Raw genomic sequence first — 20,586 nt, 5'->3', positions numbered from 1 at the left:
AACCAAAAGCCATGGATTACAGGCAACATACAAACTGCTTCTTTCAAGGAGTGGAACACTGACCTGGACGCTTAGAAGAAATTCTGCTACGACCTCTGACGAGCCATCAAACAGGCAAGGCATATATAGGACTAAGATCGAATCCTACTACGCCGGCTCTGATGCCTGTCAGATGTGGCAGGGCTTGCAAACTATCACGGATTACAAAGGGAAACCCAGTGAGCTGCCCAGTGACCCGAGCCTACCAGACAAGCAACATACCCAGTGACCCGAGCCTACCAGACATGCTACATACCTAGCTTTGAGACAAGCAACAATGAACAATGAATGAGAGCACCAGCAGTTCTGGATGATCTCACTCTCCGTAGCAGATGTGAGTTGGACATTTAAACAGGTTATCATTCACAAGGACACACAGACAGACCGATTACCAGGATGCGTACTCAGAGCATGCGCTGACCAACTGGTGGGTGCTTTCACTGACATTTTCTACCTCTCCCTGACCAAATCTGTAATACCTGCATGTTTCAGACTGGGACAAAGGGAGATTGAAATGTGTAGTGGAATGCTTGTCATAGGTCAAGGAGAGCTATATCAAAGTCATGAAGGGCGAATGACTTTGTTTGATCTCTTTTTAGTCTGCTGTAGTCCAAAATACACAGCAGTTGCTGTGACTACAGGATAATGCATTCAATATGAATGAATGGTGCTTCTTATCTATTTCTGTCAATAATTAATGCAAGCGGAGGTAACAAACTAAAGCGCAGCCAACAGTTCAACTTGGGTGCAGTTTTCTGAGTGATAAGTTACAGTTGTGTTCATATGGCTTATGGCTTATCTATTGTGTGAGAGGTGTTGTTTTTATCTGTTTTGCTGGTATGTAAAAGTCTTAATTTTCAAGATTGCACCCCACTGGATGTGTAAATGGTTTATCCTAGTGCTACTGACATGGAGTAAACATGTTTTTGGTTTCTTCCTTCCTCACCTGGTGTCAGTCTCAGTGCTGGTAACTCCATCTGAATGAAAGAAGGTGTTACAGATTATGTTTCTCATCAGTACCAGGATGATAGAGACCCAGGGGATCCAATCTTTTTCCATCTGAGAAATTTCTAAGCAAATACATTTCTAAAAGATTGGAGTGAGAAATCTAGAACTGTGAGTCAACATCTCCATCTGAAAGGCTTCAGACTCAGGCAGCCCTGCTCACAAAAAGGTGTGCAAACATCCTCATTGACTCTTCACTGTAAAACCTAAACCTACCATCCAGCCTCAGGGAGAGTTAGTATGATCCATAGTACTTTGCGGCAAAGAGTGTGTAGTAACACCTACTGTAGCATCAGTGTCAAGAGGCAAATTCTATTAGGCACTTAGGTCTCTGAAGGGAAGCTTGGGTCTGTTTGGAAATGGAATTGCACTCTGACATTGTGATCATTATTATCGACAGAAATAGGATTCTCCTTAGTCACGGCGAGATTACTCACCATTGCTAATCAAGTCCTGAAGGGCTGAAGTGTTCGCTTACATGGCTTTGCCTCAAACAATTTTATTTAGAAAAGTATCTAATGGTGAGAGCTGTGAAGGGTTTCTCTTTTATTTTCCGTGAGGAAAGTGACCGAGTATGTTTACATGCACATTAATAATTCCATATTAAACTGATTATGGCCGAGTGCGGCATTAGTCATGTAAACACCGTACTCTGCTTATCTTACGCGGTGGCGTAAGGTCATAATCGAAGTAACCACATGCCAATTAAAACACCTGGATTTCTGAGCAATCTTTTGAATTATTAGGACAGGTAAACAGCTGAATCGGCGATCCAGTGTTGTATTTGTTCTGGGCATGTGCCAGAACCAGGTAGCACAAGCCTCTCTCTATTATGCACGAGTGAAGTGAGTTTGGAAAAACTGAAAGTATGCATCTTATAAATAGTTTTCACATGCAAACTTTTTATGTCCGAACTCCGAATCAAATTTTCTTCGCAAAAATAGCTTGGTCACTGTGGTAGAACGCTTATTTGGATTGGCGATTTTCTGCTTTTATCAAAGTCACCATCAGTAGCCTGATTTCAGATGTGACCATGTAAACAGGATCATTAGGAAAATTGCTCTTCTTGCAAAGCATGTAAACATTTTAAACTAACTATTATATTAATCTGACTATCCACAATAATTGCATTATTGTGTGCCTATAACCGTGCTTATTGAGAGGTTTGACATAAATGTCAGACTTACAGTGGGGCAAAAAAGTGTTTAGTCAGCCACCAATTGTGCAAGTTCTCCCACTTAAAAAGATGAGAGAGGCCTGTAATTTTCATCATAGGTACACTTCAACTGTGACAGACAAAATGAGGAGAAGAAATCCAGAAAATCACATTGTAGGATTTTTTATGAATTTATTTGCAAATTATGGTGGAAAATAAGTATTAAAAAATAAATACTTTTTTGCCCCACTGTACATATGTAGCCTAGTGGTCTACTATTTATAAACGGTGAACCACCATTCATCTTGTGATACATTTAGACAGAGTAATTAGCACATTTTTCATAATAACAACCTTACTCACTTACTTACTCACTTATACTGTAGCCTACATTCAGTCCACTGAATAGTTGCATCTCTATTTGTCCATGACCATAAGTGATGAAACTGTCAAGGACAATTATTGTAAAAAAAATCCCAGGACAAATAATGCAGTTTAACATCAGAGCTTTAGGAAGTCCTTAATTTCCAATTCGAAGAGGTCCTACTGATAAAGGACAAGAGAACGTGTCATTATCACTGTGTACCATAACAATCCCTGTATACTGCCTGTTGTTTTGGCAGCTGTGTCTGTTTTTGTAGAAAATAACACTGCCTATATAACATAATTTTATAAATGTCCAAAGTGGTTTACCACTACAAGGCTTGTATGTTTTCATGTTTTACATATTTTTCTGTCAGGTGGTTAAATATGCAGTCCGGGATTTTAGGAACGGGCTGCAGGTAGCCTAGTGGTTAGAGTGTTGGACCAGTAACCAAAAGTTTTCTGGATCAAATCCCTGAGCTGACAAGGTAAAAATCTGTTGTTCTGCCCCTGAACATGGTAGATAACTCTCTGTTCCTAGGCCATAATTGTGAAAAATAATTTGTTCTTAACTGACTTGCCTAGTTAAATAAAGGTAAAAATATACATTTTTTAAGAACTTTCAAATTCGTAATGTATTGCATGAATTGGAATTTGTAACATATCATACAAATTGGGGGGACCCGTTTTGGCTCATGAGCACTAGTTTCCAAACTACTGTCTGAAATGATACTACTTTAAAACTATTGGAGCATCACTTTAAGGAGTGTGGATCAAGCAGTGTGTCTGTGTGTGTGTGTGTGCACACTAGGGGTAATCTACATCCTGAAAGTCATCCTATCCTTCAGCTGGAGTCTGTCCTTTAGAAAACTTGTGTCTTTTAAGATTTTATCCCAGAAGTCAGATGAATATTTCTCAATTTTCTTGACTCTTTTTGGCTGTGATTGCAACGCTTGTCTTCGATAATGAACACTCATGCTGACATGCTGCAGGCTTCACAGTGAGGACTGTCATTATTAATCTGTCACATACTATTTAAAGGCCTCCCATATACTAATGGAGATACATGTAGAAGAGATGAAAGACAAATCATGTTGTTGCTCATAATTCACCCTGAGAGACATCCTCTGGTGTCTTTTGACACTAAAGTTGTCATTCTGGCAAAATAAAGCCACTTTCAAAAGCACCGATTAATTTTGCTCTATAATTCTTGAGAGCAAGTAGACTGAACACTGGTTTTGGCTTCTTATAGAAATTCTGTATGAGAGCAATTTGGAGCTTTCATCATCAGCCCTCCCCTTCTTGAATTTAGCACCCATACCCCGGGGCTTCCTGATTACATTTCAACTGCTGCAGGTGGGAATAATTACTCTCTAAGGCTCAACCATTATTATATTTGGTAATCATCACGAGAAATTCAGAGCAAAATCTTTACTTTGGATAATTGGAGGAAGGAGGAATAAAGGTATTGAAATGAATTATCAAAGGGTTATCATGAGGGGTTTTTCCTAAAGGGCCTCATGACAATATGTCTACAGTGGTAGTTAATTCATCTGGGTTTTTATTGTTCACTAGCCACTGCACTTAACCTTCTATCTAACATGATATCCATTCATAATGCTCCTTAGATCCTGGTAAGTGACAGTCCCTAGCCCTAGACTAAAGAACAGATTTAGCAATTACAGCAGAGCCATATATCATGTATCCAATTTAGATTTTTGTAGTAAAAAAAATCTATTTTCTATGCAATGTTAAATTTAGGAATCATGTTCTCTGGTATTTGTTGTCTTCTAGTATGCTCTAATATCTCTATGTTGTCTGTGTGTCTCTCTCCATTGTCTTCTCTAGAAAAAAATGTCAATGCTGTGGGCCAGAGAAGAGTGGAGTCAGACAGCGGAGCCTTTACACACTCCCCCACACAGGACACAGCGAGTGAGATCAACCATTTCACCACAGCATCCACCATGAACGTCCCCAACCACCGGCCCGTCTTCAGAGGCTTCACCCTCCATGAACACCTGCTCACTAAAAACTTCCAGGGGGACCAGCAGTTCTTCACAGACCATGGAAATGTGGCAGGACATCCTACAATGCCTGGCTCTGTTTCCACTCTTGAGGCAGGAGACACTTCAACTCGCCTCGTGCAACATGAGGACACCCCTGCCTTCTCTGACATAGCCACTACTGCCACGGTGGCTGCCACAACCCCCCTCACCAGCTCTGCTCCTACAACCCCGGGGCTACTGGTGAGCATGGCTCAGAAGGACAAGCCAGCCGAGGACAAGGCCAGGGAGGCAGAGAAGGTGACAGTGACCACAGACTCCCTGACCACCCCTGTAGTGGCAAACACTGCCCCTACAGTCAGTGGCCGCAGACCCAATGCCCCCCCCTCCCCGAATGGAAGTCTCAATAGTCAGAGGGCAGTTGTCATGGAGACCACCGTGGCACCCCCTGTGCTGACCACCTCAGTGAGGGTGGAGAAAGGGGAGTCCGAGGAACCAGAGGTAAAGAACAGGACAGGCCCTGGCATCCAGCTCACCAAACTGACCGCAGCATCCACAGGAGAGGTGGATGAGGGAACCACCACCACAACCATCATCACAACCACCACCATTACCACCATGCAGACACCAGGTACCTTCTATTTCTATTGGTCTCATATGAATATAGAGTGAAACTAGAAGTATGTAAATCCAGATGCATCTAATTGGCAAATGCAGCTTTTCTGTAATGACGATGGCTTAGGAGAAGCAGCATTAATACAGGAATCATCAAATCACTTAACCTATCAACCTAACTGCCTCTCACTAACAGTGTTTAGTCAGACTTTAGTCAGAGTTTTGTACAGCCAGGCAGGAACAGCATCTGAGAGGGCTAGTCAGTGTTCCTCATCCTTCCATGGTGACTTCTCCCATTAATCCGGCACCCAGGATCACAAAGCTGATCATGCATCAAACCGATATGCCAAGGCTGGCTCCACCTGATCTGTGCTGCCTGGCTGTCCTGTCCAGTGGGTCTAGATGGCTGAGGGGCTGTGTGATAGCCGGGCCCTGGCTGTGAGGCAGAAAACCTGGGGAGTTAATGAGGGGGTTAGAGGGCCACTGAAACACAGATGTGCTGTCAGAAAGGGATCAGTCGCCTGGGAAGAGGGATCAATTGTATTTCTCTCTCTTCTGTGCCAGGTCCCTGCACTGTGAATTTCACTGACCCAGAGGGTCACATTGAGATTCCACAGCTGCATTCCTCAGCTTCGGCGCCTGACCCTGGAGTGGACTGCACCTACGTGCTGACCGTCTACCTGGGATACGGGATTGAAGTACAGGTCAGTGAAGACAGGATACTGTCTATGCTGTCCCTTTTATGGGGTTCACACTTCTCAATGTTTTAATGAAAGCTTGCTCAGTGTAAACGTTAATGGCAATGATAGGAGGGCTGTTATGTGCAGCTGTGTTGCTGGACACGTTGTTTCAGCCCCACAGTCCTCTCTCTCACTCTTTCTTCCCTACCTTAATTTAACCTAATTATCTACGGAGTAATCATGGCTGTCGCTAGAGCCAGCGGCTTTGATGAAGTGCGTTGCACCTTTATGCTATTTTCAGATGCCCAAACATATCTGTAGGAATCTCAAACTAACAGAACACTTCAGCTTGCTCATGAAGCAAATACCAACATCTATGAATTTCTGCCATTACAAAGCCTGGAGCTTCAGATGACTTCAAAGGAAAATAGGATTTAAAAAATAAACTGTGCTTCATGTTTAGCAAGTGTCTTTCTTGTGACCGAGCAACTTCAAAATAATACCATCATGGTCGATCCTGAAAATGTTCTCTTGGAATGGTAAGGGAACAAAAATCATAATCAGGGATCTTGTTTGCTTGTTGTGGTTCTATCCATTCATGTGGAACTTGTTATCCTTGTGCTGTCACGTCAACAGTCCCACCACAATCAATACAGAGACGGAACCAGGGACACCACTGCATAGCGAAATGTTTAGTCAGATGTAATTTCATAATTCATCTATTTAGACACAATGGCCGCCATTTTTTTTTATGAAAGCATAGTTAAAAGATAAACCCCGAGTTCCAATTGGTAGCAGGCCTTCAGAGGGCCCTTACTTTGTATGCATCTCTTTCACTGGTCTTTGGCTGCAACCAATCAGTGTTTATCTATGGAAGCAGGCATCATTCATTACTTTCTCCAGGGAAGGGATGGTGCATCTCTTTCCCCCACCAAAAATAATCATAAGTTACTTTTAGAAGTTATATTTATGTATGTGGAGCCTACATTAGAATGGGTCAAAAAGCATTTAGATTCATTTCTTTTCCCAGACATTATTTAAGAAACAAATACAGTATATACTTCTACTGTATTGCATCAACTGTAATATCCATATGGTCATTTCTGTATTGAAGTAGCTTCATTGATTGATTGTAAAATATAAAATCTGTTTCTCTTCACAGTCCCCATTGTGCCATAAGGTGTTATTTTATCTGGTTTTTGAATCTGGTTTGATTGCTAGCATGAATAACCTGGGGTGGCAGAGAGTTCCTTGCAGCCATGTCTCTATTTAATACTGTGCGTTTCCCAGCTTCTGTTCTGGACCTGGGGACTGTGAAGATACCTCTGGCTCCATGTCTTGTGTGTCAACTGCTTGCACAGACAGTTCAGTACCTTCAACACATCAACACCTCGCACAAAGACCAATAATGATGCAGTCAATCTCTCCTCAACTTTGAGCCAGGAGAGATTGACATGTATGTTACTGACATCTAAGTGCATTACGTGCTACTCTGTTCTGGAACAACTGCAATTTACCTACAGTATGTCCCTCTTTGCCGCACATGACCACCAACTGGACAGTAGTCCAAGTGCGACAAACCTAGGCCTGTAGGACCTGTCTGGTTGGCAGATGTCAAGAAAGCATTGCAACACCTTACCATGGACAGACCTTGTCCCATTTTAGCAGTTTAAACACTTCTGGGAGATTCTGGAGTGGAGCCTGAGACAGCGTTTTCCATCACTATCAACAAAACACCAAATTATGGAATTTCTTGTTGAAGAATGATGTCGCATCACTTCAATAGAGTTCCAGACACTTGTAGAATCTATGACAAGGTGCATTTAAGCTGTTCTGGCGGTGTTATGTTGGTGTTTCCTTTATTTTGGCAGTTACACATATTTCACAATATATTCATCATACATTGCATGATGCAATACAAACTGTGCATTTTATATCATTCATATAATTTTGTCTCATGTAAATGGACCAATTTGAATTCATAGTAAACTGCTTTAGCTATAGTTGCATACTGTTGCAGTTTCCAGTAATTGTTTAGTCTCTGGTGGTGTTCCTTGTACCTGGTTCAGTAGCCATGACTGTAGTAGTGTATTTTCTATGACTTCGGGCTCGATTCAATCCGTATCGCAGATGTATCGCGGAATTTTCATGTTATAGCTAGTGGTGTAAAGTACTTTAAAGTGTTTTTTCTTAAGTAAGTCATTTTTGGGGCTATCTGTACTTTACGATTTATATTTTTGACAACTTCCTAAGGAAAATAATTACATTATACATAAATACATTTTCCCTGACACACAAAAGTACTTGTTACATTTCAAATGCTTAGCATGACAGGAAAACAGTCCAATTCAAGCACTTCTCACGAGAACATCCCTGGTCATCCCTACTGCCTCTGGTCTGGTGGACTCACTAAACACAAAGTGCTTCATTTGTAAATGAAGTCTGAGTGTTGGAATGTGCCCCTGGTTATCTGTAAATTTAAAGAAAATTGTGGGGTCTGGTTTGTTTAATATAAAGAATGTTTAATTTATAAAGAATATAAAGAATGTGAAATGATTACTACTTCTACTTTTGATGCTTAAGTATATTTAAAACCATTTTATTTTTAGACTTTTACTAAAGTAGGATTTTGCTGGGTGACTTTCACTTTTACTTGATTCATTTTCTATTAAGGTATCTTAACTTTTACTCAAGTATGACAATTGGGTACTTTTTCCACCACTGTAGGTAGATTGACATTTAAAAGGCAATGTTCTGGCGTTCGGAGACTGCATTTACGGTAAACTCTGCACGTGTCGGCAGAGTTTCCTTTGCATTTTAACGTAGATCTTCCTGATATTTCCACGATACGGATTGAATCCAGTCCTAAATCAGAAAAACAAGAGTTGACATTGAATACATTTAGTCTAAATTGTTCACAAAGCAATCATCCCCTCTTGATTACACACAATCAAAACAATCTTTCAATTAGCAAAATATTTTAGAACATGCTTTTTCTAAAGAGAATGTGGCACTGCCCCTGTAGGTGAATGAAAGTCTGTGGCATTCCTAATAAATTGTCTCCTGCAATGGACAGGGTAATGATATTTTTCCCCTTCAGCTGAAAATTGCCCATCACAAACCACCAATTACTTATCTAGAAGTATATTGGGATGCTGTCCATTAGGACTTAAAATCGCTACTGTATGTTCGATTTTTGTCCTTCAGATCATGGCTAAACCACTACTTGTCTCCAGGGTCACATAGTATGCTGTTGTTCTTTGTCTACCTTTGAATTATGTGGACTGAAAGTCACCCTGCTTGTTTCTCTTGGTGAAAACTAATTGAAAGTATCTTTATGAAAACCTTCAGAGCCCTTTGAATACCAGGACTGATAGGTCCATTTTTCACTCAATGATGTTTACAATTCACTCATGTCACAATACCCTTTCAGCTATGCAGTAGACTCCGAGATGAAGTGATAACCTACATTAAATTCAGCCACGATTAGAAAGGTCACTGTTAAAAAGGCTCATGGCATGTTGCCTGAACACAGTGAGATGGTCTGGTGAATAAATACAATTTCACTACAGTGTATCTATGTACAGCTTATCACAAAAGTGAGTACACCCCTCACATTTTTGGAAAATATTTGAGTATATCTTTTCATGTGACAACACTGAAGAAATTACACTTTGCTACAATGTAAAGTAGTGAGTGTACAGCTTGTATAACAGTGAAATTTGCTGTCCCCTCAAAATAACTCAACACACAGCCATTAATGTCTAAACCACCAAGTCATTATGGCCAAACAGTTCTATTTTTGTTTCATCAGACCAGAGGACATTTCTCCAAAAAGTATGATCTTTGTCCCCATGTGCAGTTGTAAACCGTAGTCTGACTTTTTTATGGCTGTTTTGGAGCAGTGGCTTCCTCCTTGCTGAGCGGCCTTTCAGGTTATGACGTTTTACTGTGGATATAGATACTTTTGTACCCGTTTCCTCCAGCATCTTCACAAGGTCCTTTGCTGTTGTTCTGCGATTGATTTACACTTTTCGCACCGAAGTACGTACATCTCTGGGAGACAGAATGCGTCTTTATATATATTTATTACACACACTTTTTTTAGCAAAGGTACACAGACTGGAGTGGGTGTCCTCTCCCTCAGAAACACCCCTCATCTCCACTTGAAAAGGTTTCTCATTCAATTATGTACATTTGGAAAATTGAGTCACCAATCCAGCCTCTACAGCTCTTTTCATCATCAGTGTTCCTTGTGAAAGAGATCAGAAAGGATCTATCATGTGGAGCCCAGGAGGAGGTCTCCTCCTCTCACCAGGCCAAGTGTCATGCTCACAATCACACAGATGACATCTTTGACTTTTATCTTCTTACAAAAGTATTTCACAGTGCCTTGTAAATGCAAGGCTATTATTAGGAGAGTCTCCAGCTAGTTGTCGGGAATTAAGTGCATTGGACATCCTCCTCCATCTTGAGGAAGGGATTGGGACATCAGATTTGATCAGTTCCTCAGGGATCTAAACTTCTGTGTAACATATACTTAAACCAATTAGCCTGTGTATGCCCAAAGACAAGCTAGGATTCAGGAAGTGAGCCCTGCTTAGAGCTAAGTGTTAGCATCTCACATACAATGGAAATAGATAAACCAAATCAACTATGACTTCAGATAACTACACGAAACAATCAGTACTGACTTTCGAGGCTATTGGGTTGCCAACAGAGGAATGAAGCCTGTGTAAGGACAGCTTAAGTTCACGTCCTATCCTCAGCTTGACAGGAGACACTCCGGTGGGGGAGTGGTGAGCAGCTCTGTAGTGCAGCAGAGTTTTATTGGACCTCTCCACCCATCTGGCCCATGTATAGGCTGTTCTTATATGCTTGATCCTCTATTTGTATTTAACTTGGCAAGTCAGTTAAGAACAAATTATTATTTACAATGACGACCTACCCAGGCCAAACCCGGACGACACTGGGCCAATTGTGTGCTGCCCTACGGGACTCCTAATCATGGCCAGATGTGATGCAGCCTGGATTTGAACCAGGGACTGCAGTGACGCCTCTTGCACTGAGATGCAGTGCTTTAGACTGCTGCGTCATTTCGGGAGCTCTTGCTTTGGATTAAAAGAGTTGAACTCGTCCGAGACCAGCTGAGGGCTGTTGTCCTTTATCTTGGCCAGGTCGCAGTTGTAAATGAGAACTTGTTCTCAACTGGCCTACCTGGTCAAATAAAGGTGAAATAAAAAAATAGATTATACATTGGTTACTAACATGATGCAATGAAAAGTCCTTAGTGGACTAAACCGATTTGACGGCTTGTTACACAATCAAAGGGGGGGGAGAAAGAACGGGAGAAGAAGAGACAAGGGAATTCAACTATCGTACATTGAGTTGAATAATACGCTCATCATTAATATGGATATTTAGCACCCCAACAACAATGCAACACATATTTAATCTTGTATGTCTCTGTCATCGCTCTGTTGAAATGAACCGGTCCATCTATGGAGAGTAATTCTTCAGAAGCCTACATCACATTAAATTACATGACAAAATAGTAATGAATTTGACAAGGTTGTTCTTTAAATACCCACGGACCATTCCAAATGTTTGGATTACAGAAATATTGTTTCATTATCCAATTTTGGATGTTACAGTACTACAAAATCTCAGTTGTAACAAAGGGTTTTTAAACTTCCATTTCTGCAGAGTGGGAGACAGAGTTCCTGTAAGGTATTTACGAACGTCAGAAAATGGCCAACTACACCCCCCCCCTCTCTCTCTGGTGGGAGAGAAGGGGGCTCTCTCTGTTCCTCACCCAGGAGGGAAAGTCATGACATTAGGGTCGTTGACTCATTCTTCGAACAGCTCCTTGAGCGACGCGGTCTTGGAGAGGTGAGTGTAGGAGCTGGATGAGATCCTCCTACGAGTAAACGTGGGTACAGGTGGAGTTTGGAGGAACTGAGTGTGAAAGGAGGTCGGCCACAACATTGTCCATACCTGGTGTGAGCTGCAGCTCAAAGTTATACTTCTGGAGGCGGTCTAACCAGCGGTACATATGAAGGGTGTTGTGACCCGACCCAGCGGTACATATGAAGGGTGTTGTGACCCAACCCAGCGCTAAACATCAAGGCTTTGAGGGCCTGTTGGTCGGTGCACATGGTGAAAGAATGTCTGTAGAGGTAAATAAGCAATCGGTCACAGGCCCAGACACATGACAGTGCCTCCCTCTCTCCAATGGTACTTCTGTTCGATTGGGCTCAGTACCATCCTGGAGCTGAGGGAGCTCCCACTGCTGTGGCTGATGCAGCACAGGTGACCAGAGTTGGACTGGTGTGGTCAAAGTTGGCCAAGACAGGTCAAATCAAATTGTATTTGTCACATGCGTCAAAGGTAAGTCAGGCGACAGGTAAGTCAAGGTAATTTGTAAAGTGACTGTGCATTGATAATAAACAGCGAGGAGCAGCATTGGAAAAAAAGGGGGAGGCATATAAATAGTCGGGGTGGACATTTGATTATCGTTCAGCAGTTTATGGCTTGGGGGTAGAAGCTGTGAAGGAGCCTTTTGGTCCAATACTTGGCGCTTCGGTACCGCTTGCCATGCGATAGCAGAGAGAACAGTCTATGACTTGGGTGACGGGAGTCTTTAACCATTTTTTGGGCCTTCCACTGGCACCGCCTTGTATATAGGTCCTGGATGTCAGGAAGCTTGGCCCAAGTGAACTGGGTCGTATGCACTACCCTGTGTAGCCTTATGGTCAGATACCAAGTAGTTGCCATACCAGGCGGTGATGCAACCGGTCAGGATGCTCTCAATGGTGCAGCTGTAGAACTTTTTGAGGATAGTGGGGACCCATGCCAAATCTTTTCAGTCTACTGGAGGGGAAAAGGTGTTGTCGTGCCCTCTTCACGACTGTCTTGGTGTGTTTGGATCATGATAGTTTGTTGGTGATGTGGACACTCTAGGAACTTGAAACACTCGACCCGCTCCACTTCAGCCCTGTTGATGTTAATGGGGGCCTGGTTGGCTCTCCTTTTCCTATAGTTCACGATCAGCTCCTTTGTCTTGCTCACATTGAGGGAGAGGTTGTTGAATTGACACCACACTGCCAGGTCTCTGACCTCCTCCCTATAGGCTGTCTCATCGTTGTTGGTAATCAGACCTACCACTGTTGTGGCAAACATTTTTATTTATTTTACCGTTATTTTACCAGGTAAGTTGACTGAGAACACATTCTCATTTACAGCAATGACCTGAGAAATAGTTATAGGGGAGAGGAGGGGGATGAATGAGACAATTGTAAGCTGGGGATGATGGCATTGGGGCATTGGGATATTTCTTTAGACCAGAGGAAAGAGTGCCTCCTACTGGCACTCCAACACCACTTCCAGCAGAATCTGGCCTCCAATCCAGGGACTGACCAGAACTTAATGATGCTGTTGGAGTCGTGCTTAGCAAGTCAGTTATTTAACTAGGCCAGTCCGTAAATAATAATAAACTGTGACAGCCTACCCCGGCCAAACCCAGACGACGCTGGGCCAATTGTGCGCCGCTCTATGGGACTCCCAATGATGGTCAGATGTGATCCTTGAACCAGGGAATATAGTGATGCCTCTTGCACTTTGATGCAATGCCTTAGACCGCTGTGCCACTCAGGAGCCCAAAGAGTAGTTCCCTGACTGGGAATCGAACCCAGGCCGCGGCGATGAGTGTGCCGAATCCTAACCACTAGACAGGGAACAGAGAGTACAGGAGGGGACTAAGCACGCACCCCTGAGGGGCCCCAGCGTTGAGGATCAGCATGGCAGATGTGTTGTTACTAACCCTTACCACCTGGGCGGCACATCAGGAAATCCAGGATCCAGTTGCAGAGGGAGGTGTTTAATCCCAGGGTCCTTAGCTTAGTGAGGAGTTTTGTGGGCACTATGGTGTTGAACACTGAGCTGTAGTCAATGAACAGCATTCTCATGTAGGTGTTCCTTTTTTACAGGTCGGAAAGATCAGTGTGGAGTGCAATTGAGATTGCGTCATCTGTGGGGCGGTATGCAAATTGGAGTGGGTCAAGCGTTCATAGCATGATGGTGTTGATCAGTAGTTATTTGAGAGAGTGGACAGCATGTTTACAGGCGGGTGTTGTAAACTGTCGTTCCCAGAAATTAGGCGAGTTGTGCAGCAGATGTCCATTCCAGGACACAATGGATGGGTTCCACGTTTGACTGCAGCGGTGAGAGAGAGTCCTCGGGCTGACATGCGGAACCCGATGAATTCGATCTCTGGCACTCAATGTTGAGTGTAAGGTTGTGTTGACTGAGCACTGCGAAGACTGCTTGCAGACGTTCATCATGGACATCAATGTTGGGTTTATGCTGTCAGAGCACCTACGCCATTGAAAAGGTTTGGCCACTATTGGACAACAAAGATAACCCCAGGCTGGTGAACATGTCCAGACCTAAGATATTAGTGCCCTGCTTTGTGATGTGGAAGAGGAACTGAGTGAGGAACTGAGTGAGGGCCTTCTTGCTAAACTGCACAGGTGAGTGTATAAGGCAGACGACATCAATCACTGAGTGCCTATATCCGTACAGGTTAAGGCTGGGCCAGAGGGGTAGGAGGGACAAGAACTGCTCATAGATGGCCATGTTGAGGAGCAACACTTTTGCTCCTGTGTCTAGAACGAGAGGAATACATGAATCACCTGTATGGAAAACAAGTGGAAAACTCAGCCGGTGACAGGAGGGGGTGTGGCCGCAGGGCATGACCCAGACGGGTTTGATCCAATTGCGTGAACGACAAGAGGGGGTGTGTTCGTGGGGCATAATACTGCTGGGTTTGAACCAACCAGGCCAGCAACAGGAAAGGGCATGACCCAGCCTGGTGTAAGCCCACATTATCAATAACAGCAGGTGGTGTGTCCATGTAGCATTAGTGTTGATGCACGGGGGGGCTGGTGCTGACCTACACCACTTTGCAAAATGGTTTGGTTTCTGGACATCGTCTTCAGATGAGCGGGGCAGTAAAGAGTACGCACATTTTTTTTATTTAACAAAGAACAAATTCTTATTTACAATGACGGCCTACCCCGGCCAATTGTGCGCCGCCCATAGGACTCCCAACCACAGCCGGATGTGATACAGCCTGGATTTGAACCAGAGACTGCACTGAGAGCCCACTCTGGAGCCCATTGTGCTATTGGAACCACAGTTGGCACACTATTGATGTGTCTAGGGTCTCATTAACTGCACTGAGTCACTCATATCACTATCAGAGCTACAGTATGAAAACTGAGACTCCTGCACAGCTTAGGAGGTGGCATAGCAGTTCAGACGTCTTTTGTCCTCGTCTTGTCGTGTCCTGTATATATATATATTTACAACTTTTTCACATACATTTTATTTTTATTTTCCATCAACTCATCTTCAAAACACTCTCCTGCAACCCACCTCACCAATGTATATTTATAAAAAAGTATTATTTACCTCAGATCTGTAATCCTCCAAGAAGCTAGCCAGAAACTCCAGGAGGCTGGCCTGAAACTAGCCAGAAGCTAATCCAGAAGCTAGTTCAGAAGCTAGTTGGCTCCTTTACTGGCAAGTCGTTGGTGTTCAGCTAACCACGGTTTGTGGTCATCGGCTATCCTTTGGCTCGAAAGTCTATCGCCAGTTCTGTACGGCGCAGCGCGGCTCGGAGCGGAGCATACCGGACCAATTTTTCTCTCCATGTCCCTGGATTTCGACTGCTCTCTGGACATTCATGCCCGGATCTCACAGCTAGCTAGCTGCTATCCGTGTGACTGTCGGCCTTCGTCGATTCCGGAGCAAACATCAATTGTTCCGGAGCTAGCAAGCTCCGTCAATCACTCCTGAGTTCCATCAATCGCACCTGGGCTGCAGTCGCCTATCCGGACCCGTTTTGCTGCCTTCGCGGAGCCCCACCGGGCCTTCACAACTGGACTGCCGACGTTATCTACCCGAAGGAGTTATTCGGCTGGCTCCTCCGTCGAGACGTTACCTGAACGCCCATCTGCAGCCTGCTAACCGTTAGCTGTCTTACCGGCTGCTATCTGAATAGACAATCGGACATTTTATTTTATTTTTTAAATTATTTTTTTATTATTATTATTATGTTTTCTTCTTGGGCCTCTATAACTATATCTATTGTTTTTATTTTTGTTGTTGTTGTGTGATTTGGATTGATCCCCTCTACCACACGGAACCCCACTAATCTACTGACGGAGCGCAGGAGGTGGCTAACAACAGACCTCCATCCTATGCTAGCTTGCTACCGATGCCCTGGCTAGCTGTCTAAATCACCAACCAACCTCTCCACTCACCGGACCCTTTTGATCACTCGACTAAGCATGCCTCTCCTTAATGTCAACATGTCTTGTCCATTTCTGTTCTGGTTAGTGTTTATTGGCTTATTTCACTGTAGAGCCTCTAGTCCTGCTCACTATACCTTATCCAACCTATTAGTTCCACCACCCACACATGCAATGACATCTCCTGGTTTCAACGATGTTTCTAGAGACAATATCTCTCTCTTCATCACTCAATACCTAGGTTTACCTCCACTGTATTCACATCCTACCATACATTTGTCTGTACATTATACCTTGATGCTATTTTTTCGCCCCCAGAAACCTCCTTTTACTCTATGTTCCAGACGTTCTAGACGACCAATTCTCATAGCTTTTAGCCGTACCCTTATTCTACTCCTCCTATGTTCCTCTGGCGATGTAGAGGTGAATCCAGGCCCTGCAGTGCCTAGCTCCACTCCTATTCCCCAGGCGCTCTCTTTTGACGACTTCTGTAACCGTAATAGCCTTGGTTTCATGCATGTTAACATTAGAAGCCTCCTCCCTAAGTTTGTTCTATTCACTGCTTTAGCACACTCTGCCAACCCGGATGTTCTAGCTGTGTCTGAATCCTGGCTTAGGAAGACCACCAAAAACTCAGACATTTTAATTCCAAACTACAACATTTTCAGACAAGATAGAACTGCCAAAGGGGGCGGTGTTGCAATCTACTGCAAAGATAGCCTGCAGAGTTCTGTCCTACTATCCAGGTCTGTACCCAAACAATTTGAACTTCTACTTTTAAAAATCCACCTCTCTAAAAACAAGTCTCTCACCGTTGCCGCCTGCTATAGACCACCCTCTGCCCCCAGCTGTGCTCTGGACACCATATGTGAACTGATTGCCCCCCATCTATCTTCAGAGTTCGTGCTGCTAGGCGACCTAAACTGGAACATGCTTAACACCCCAGCCATCCTACAATCTAAACTTGATGCCCTCAATCTCACACAAATAATCAATGAACCTACCAGGTACCTCCCCAAAACCTTAAACACGGGCACCCTCATAGATATCATCCTAACCAACTTCCCCTCTAAATACACCTCTGCTGTCTTCAACCAAGATCTCAGCGATCACTGCCTCATTGCCTGCATCCGTAATGGGTCAGCGGTCAAACGACCTCCACTCATCACTGTAAAACGCTCCCTGAAACACTTCTGCGAGCAGGCCTTTCTAATCGACCTGGCCAGGGTATCCTGGAAGGATATTGATCTCATCCCGTCAGTAGAGGATGCCTGGATATTTTTTTTAAATGCCTTCCTAACCATCTTAAATAAACATGCCCCATTTAAGAAATTTAGAACCAGGAACAGATATAGCCCTTGGTTCTCCCCAGACCTGACTGCCCTTAACCAACACAAAAACATCCTATGGCGTTCTGCATTAGCATCGAACAGCCCCCGTGATATGCAGCTGTTCAGGGAAGCTAGAAATCATTATACACAGGCAGTTAGAAAAGCCAAGGCTAGCTTTTTCAAGCAGAAATTTGCTTCCTGCAACACTAACTCAAAAAAGTTCTGGGACACTGTAAAGTCCATGGAGAATAAGAACACCTCCTCCCAGCTGCCCACTGCACTGAAGATAGGAAACACTGTCACCACTGATAAATCCACCATAATTGAGAATTTCAATAAGCATTTTTCTACGGCTGGCCATGCTTTCCACCTGGCTACTCCTACCCCGGACAACAGCACTGCACCCCCAACAGCAACTCGCCCAAGCCTTCCCCATTTCTCCTTCTCCCAAATCCATTCAGCTGATGTTCTGAAAGAGCTGCAAAATCTGGACCCCTACAAATCAGCCGGGCTAGACAATCTGGACCCGTTCTTTCTAAAATTATCTGCCGAAATTGTTGCCACCCCTATCACTAGCCTGTTCAACCTCTCTTTCGTGTCGTCTGAGATTCCCAAAGATTGGAAAGCAGCTGCGGTCATCCCCCTCTTCAAAGGGGGGGACACTCTTGACCCAAACTGCTACAGACCTATATCTATCCTACCGTGCCTTTCTAAGGTCTTCGAAAGCCAAGTCAACCAACAGATTACCGACCATTTCGAATCTCACCATACCTTCTCTGCTATGCAATCCGGTTTCAGAGCTGGTCATGGGTGCACCTCAGCCACGCTCAAGGTCCTAAACGATATCTTAACCGCCATCGATAAGAAACATTACTGTGCAGCCGTATTCATTGATCTGGCCAAGGCTTTCGACTCTGTCAATCACCATATCCTCATCGGCAGACTCGACAGCCTTGGTTTCTCAAATGATTGCCTCGCCTGGTTCACCAACTATTTCTCTGATAGAGTTCAGTGTGTCAAATCGGAGGGTCTGCTGTCCGGACCTCTGGCAGTCTCTATGGGGGTGCCACAGGGTTCAATTCTTGGACCGACTCTCTTCTCTGTATACATCAATGAGGTCGCTCTTGCTGCTGGTGAGTCCCTGATCCACCTCTACGCAGACGACACCATTCTGTATACTTCGGGCCCTTCTTTGGACACTGTGTTAACAACCCTCCAGGCAAGCTTCAATGCCATACAACTCTCCTTCCATGGCCTCCAATTGCTCTTAAATACAAGTAAAACTAAATGCATGCTCTTCAACCGATCGCTACCTGCACCTACCCGCCTGTCCAACATCACTACTCTGGACGGCTCTGACTTAGAATACGTGGACAACTACAAATACTTAGGTGTCTGGTTAGACTGTAAACTCTCCTTCCAGACCCATATCAAACATCTCCAATCCAAAGTTAAATCTAGAATTGGCTTCCTATTTCGCAACAAAGCATCCTTCACTCATGCTGCCAAACATACCCTTGTAAAACTGACCATCCTACCAATCCTCGACTTTGGCGATGTCATTTACAAAATAGCCTCCAATACCCTACTCAACAAATTGGATGCAGTCTATCACAGTGCAATCCGTTTTATCACCAAAGCCCCATATACTACCCACCATTGCGACCTGTACGCTCTCGTTGGCTGGCCCTCGCTTCATACTCGTCGCCAAACCCACTGGCTCCATGTCATCTACAAGACCCTGCTAGGTAAAGTCCCCCCTTATCTCAGCTCGCTGGTCACCATAGCATCTCCCACCTGTAGCACACGCTCCAGCAGGTATATCTCTCTAGTCACCCCCAAAACCAATTCTTTCTTTGGCCGCCTCTCCTTCCAGTTCTCTGCTGCCAATGACTGGAACGAACTACAAAAATCTCTGAAACTGGAAACACTTATCTCCCTCACTAGCTTTAAGCACCAACTGTCAGAGCAGCTCACAGATTACTGCACCTGTACATAGCCCACCTATAATTTAGCCCAAACAACTACCTCTTTCCCAACTGTATTTAATTTTAATTTATTTATTTATTTTGCTCCTTTGCACCCCATTATTTTTTTATTTCTACTTTGCACATTCTTCCATTGCAAAACTACCATTCCAGTATTTTACTTGCTATATTGTATTTACTTTGCCATCATGGCCTTTTTTGCCTTTACCTCCCTTCTCACCTCATTTGCTCACATTGTATATAGACTTGTTTATACTGCATTATTGACTGTATGTTTGTTTTTACTCCATGTGTAACTCTGTGTCGTTTTATCTGTCGAACTGCTTTGCTTTATCTTGGCCAGGTCGCAATTGTAAATGAGAACTTGTTCTCAACTTGCCTACCTGGTTAAATAAAGGTAAATAAATAAATAAATAAATAAACAGCACTGAAATCACGTGTCTGTGCCTCAGAGATCTTAGTTGCACAGTGAGCTGCTGATTTCACTTGGGAAGCTTTGACTACAGGTTTTGCTAAAGTCAGATAATCATCTTCAAGGAGAAGCCTCTCCCAAACAAGTGAGCTTGCGATTCTTTGAATTATCAGGGCCCAGATATTTGAATCTCTTAAGCTTTGTTCACACTGCAGGCCTTAATGCTCAAATCAGTTTTGTTTTTCAAGTCTGTTTTGGAATAGTGACTGTCCAAACAGCAAGTTACAAGTGACGAAACTGGATTTGTGTGTGTTCAGACAGCAGTCATTCGCTGACATTCCTACACTAGTTGACATACTAACTGCGGGTGAGTGCTCAGTGGTGTAGGCTGATTGCTGGTGGTGCTCGTGCTTCCTACATGCAGAACTTATGTAGCAAGCTAAGGTGACTGCAATGCATGCCAGGAATGTTTTCCAGTTGCTTTTAATTAAAAATCATAGTGTACGAACAATTTTAAAGCCTCAAAGGTTAAGATCAGTCAATCAACTTTTAAAAATAGTTATTTCTAGCCACAGCAGTCAACAGTAGGTAGCTGTTTAGCTTTCTAGCATATTCACAAATTTGTTTGTAAACAATTAACATAGGTAGCTGACTACCACATGGTATTGTTAAACTGTA

General features: G+C 43.6%; 1 protein-coding gene across 4 annotated transcripts in view; it reads left to right on the top strand.

The window, feature by feature from the left end:
• The window catches only part of LOC109891759 (seizure protein 6 homolog), a 234,028-nt gene that overhangs the window by 119,815 nt on the left and 93,627 nt on the right, over nucleotides 1-20,586 (top strand). For all 4 annotated transcript variants that reach the window (XM_031826470.1, XM_031826469.1, XM_031826468.1 and 1 more), the window contains exons 2-3: nucleotides 4,412-5,197; nucleotides 5,746-5,885. In XM_031826470.1, the coding sequence (XP_031682330.1) occupies nucleotides 4,412-5,197; nucleotides 5,746-5,885 (926 nt within the window). The remainder of the gene's footprint in view (nucleotides 1-4,411; nucleotides 5,198-5,745; nucleotides 5,886-20,586) is intronic.

This window comes from Oncorhynchus kisutch, linkage group LG6 (genome assembly GCF_002021735.2).
Source record: "Oncorhynchus kisutch isolate 150728-3 linkage group LG6, Okis_V2, whole genome shotgun sequence".
Lineage (NCBI taxonomy): Eukaryota > Metazoa > Chordata > Actinopteri > Salmoniformes > Salmonidae > Oncorhynchus > Oncorhynchus kisutch.
This window is presented reverse-complemented; position numbering and strand designations above follow the sequence as displayed.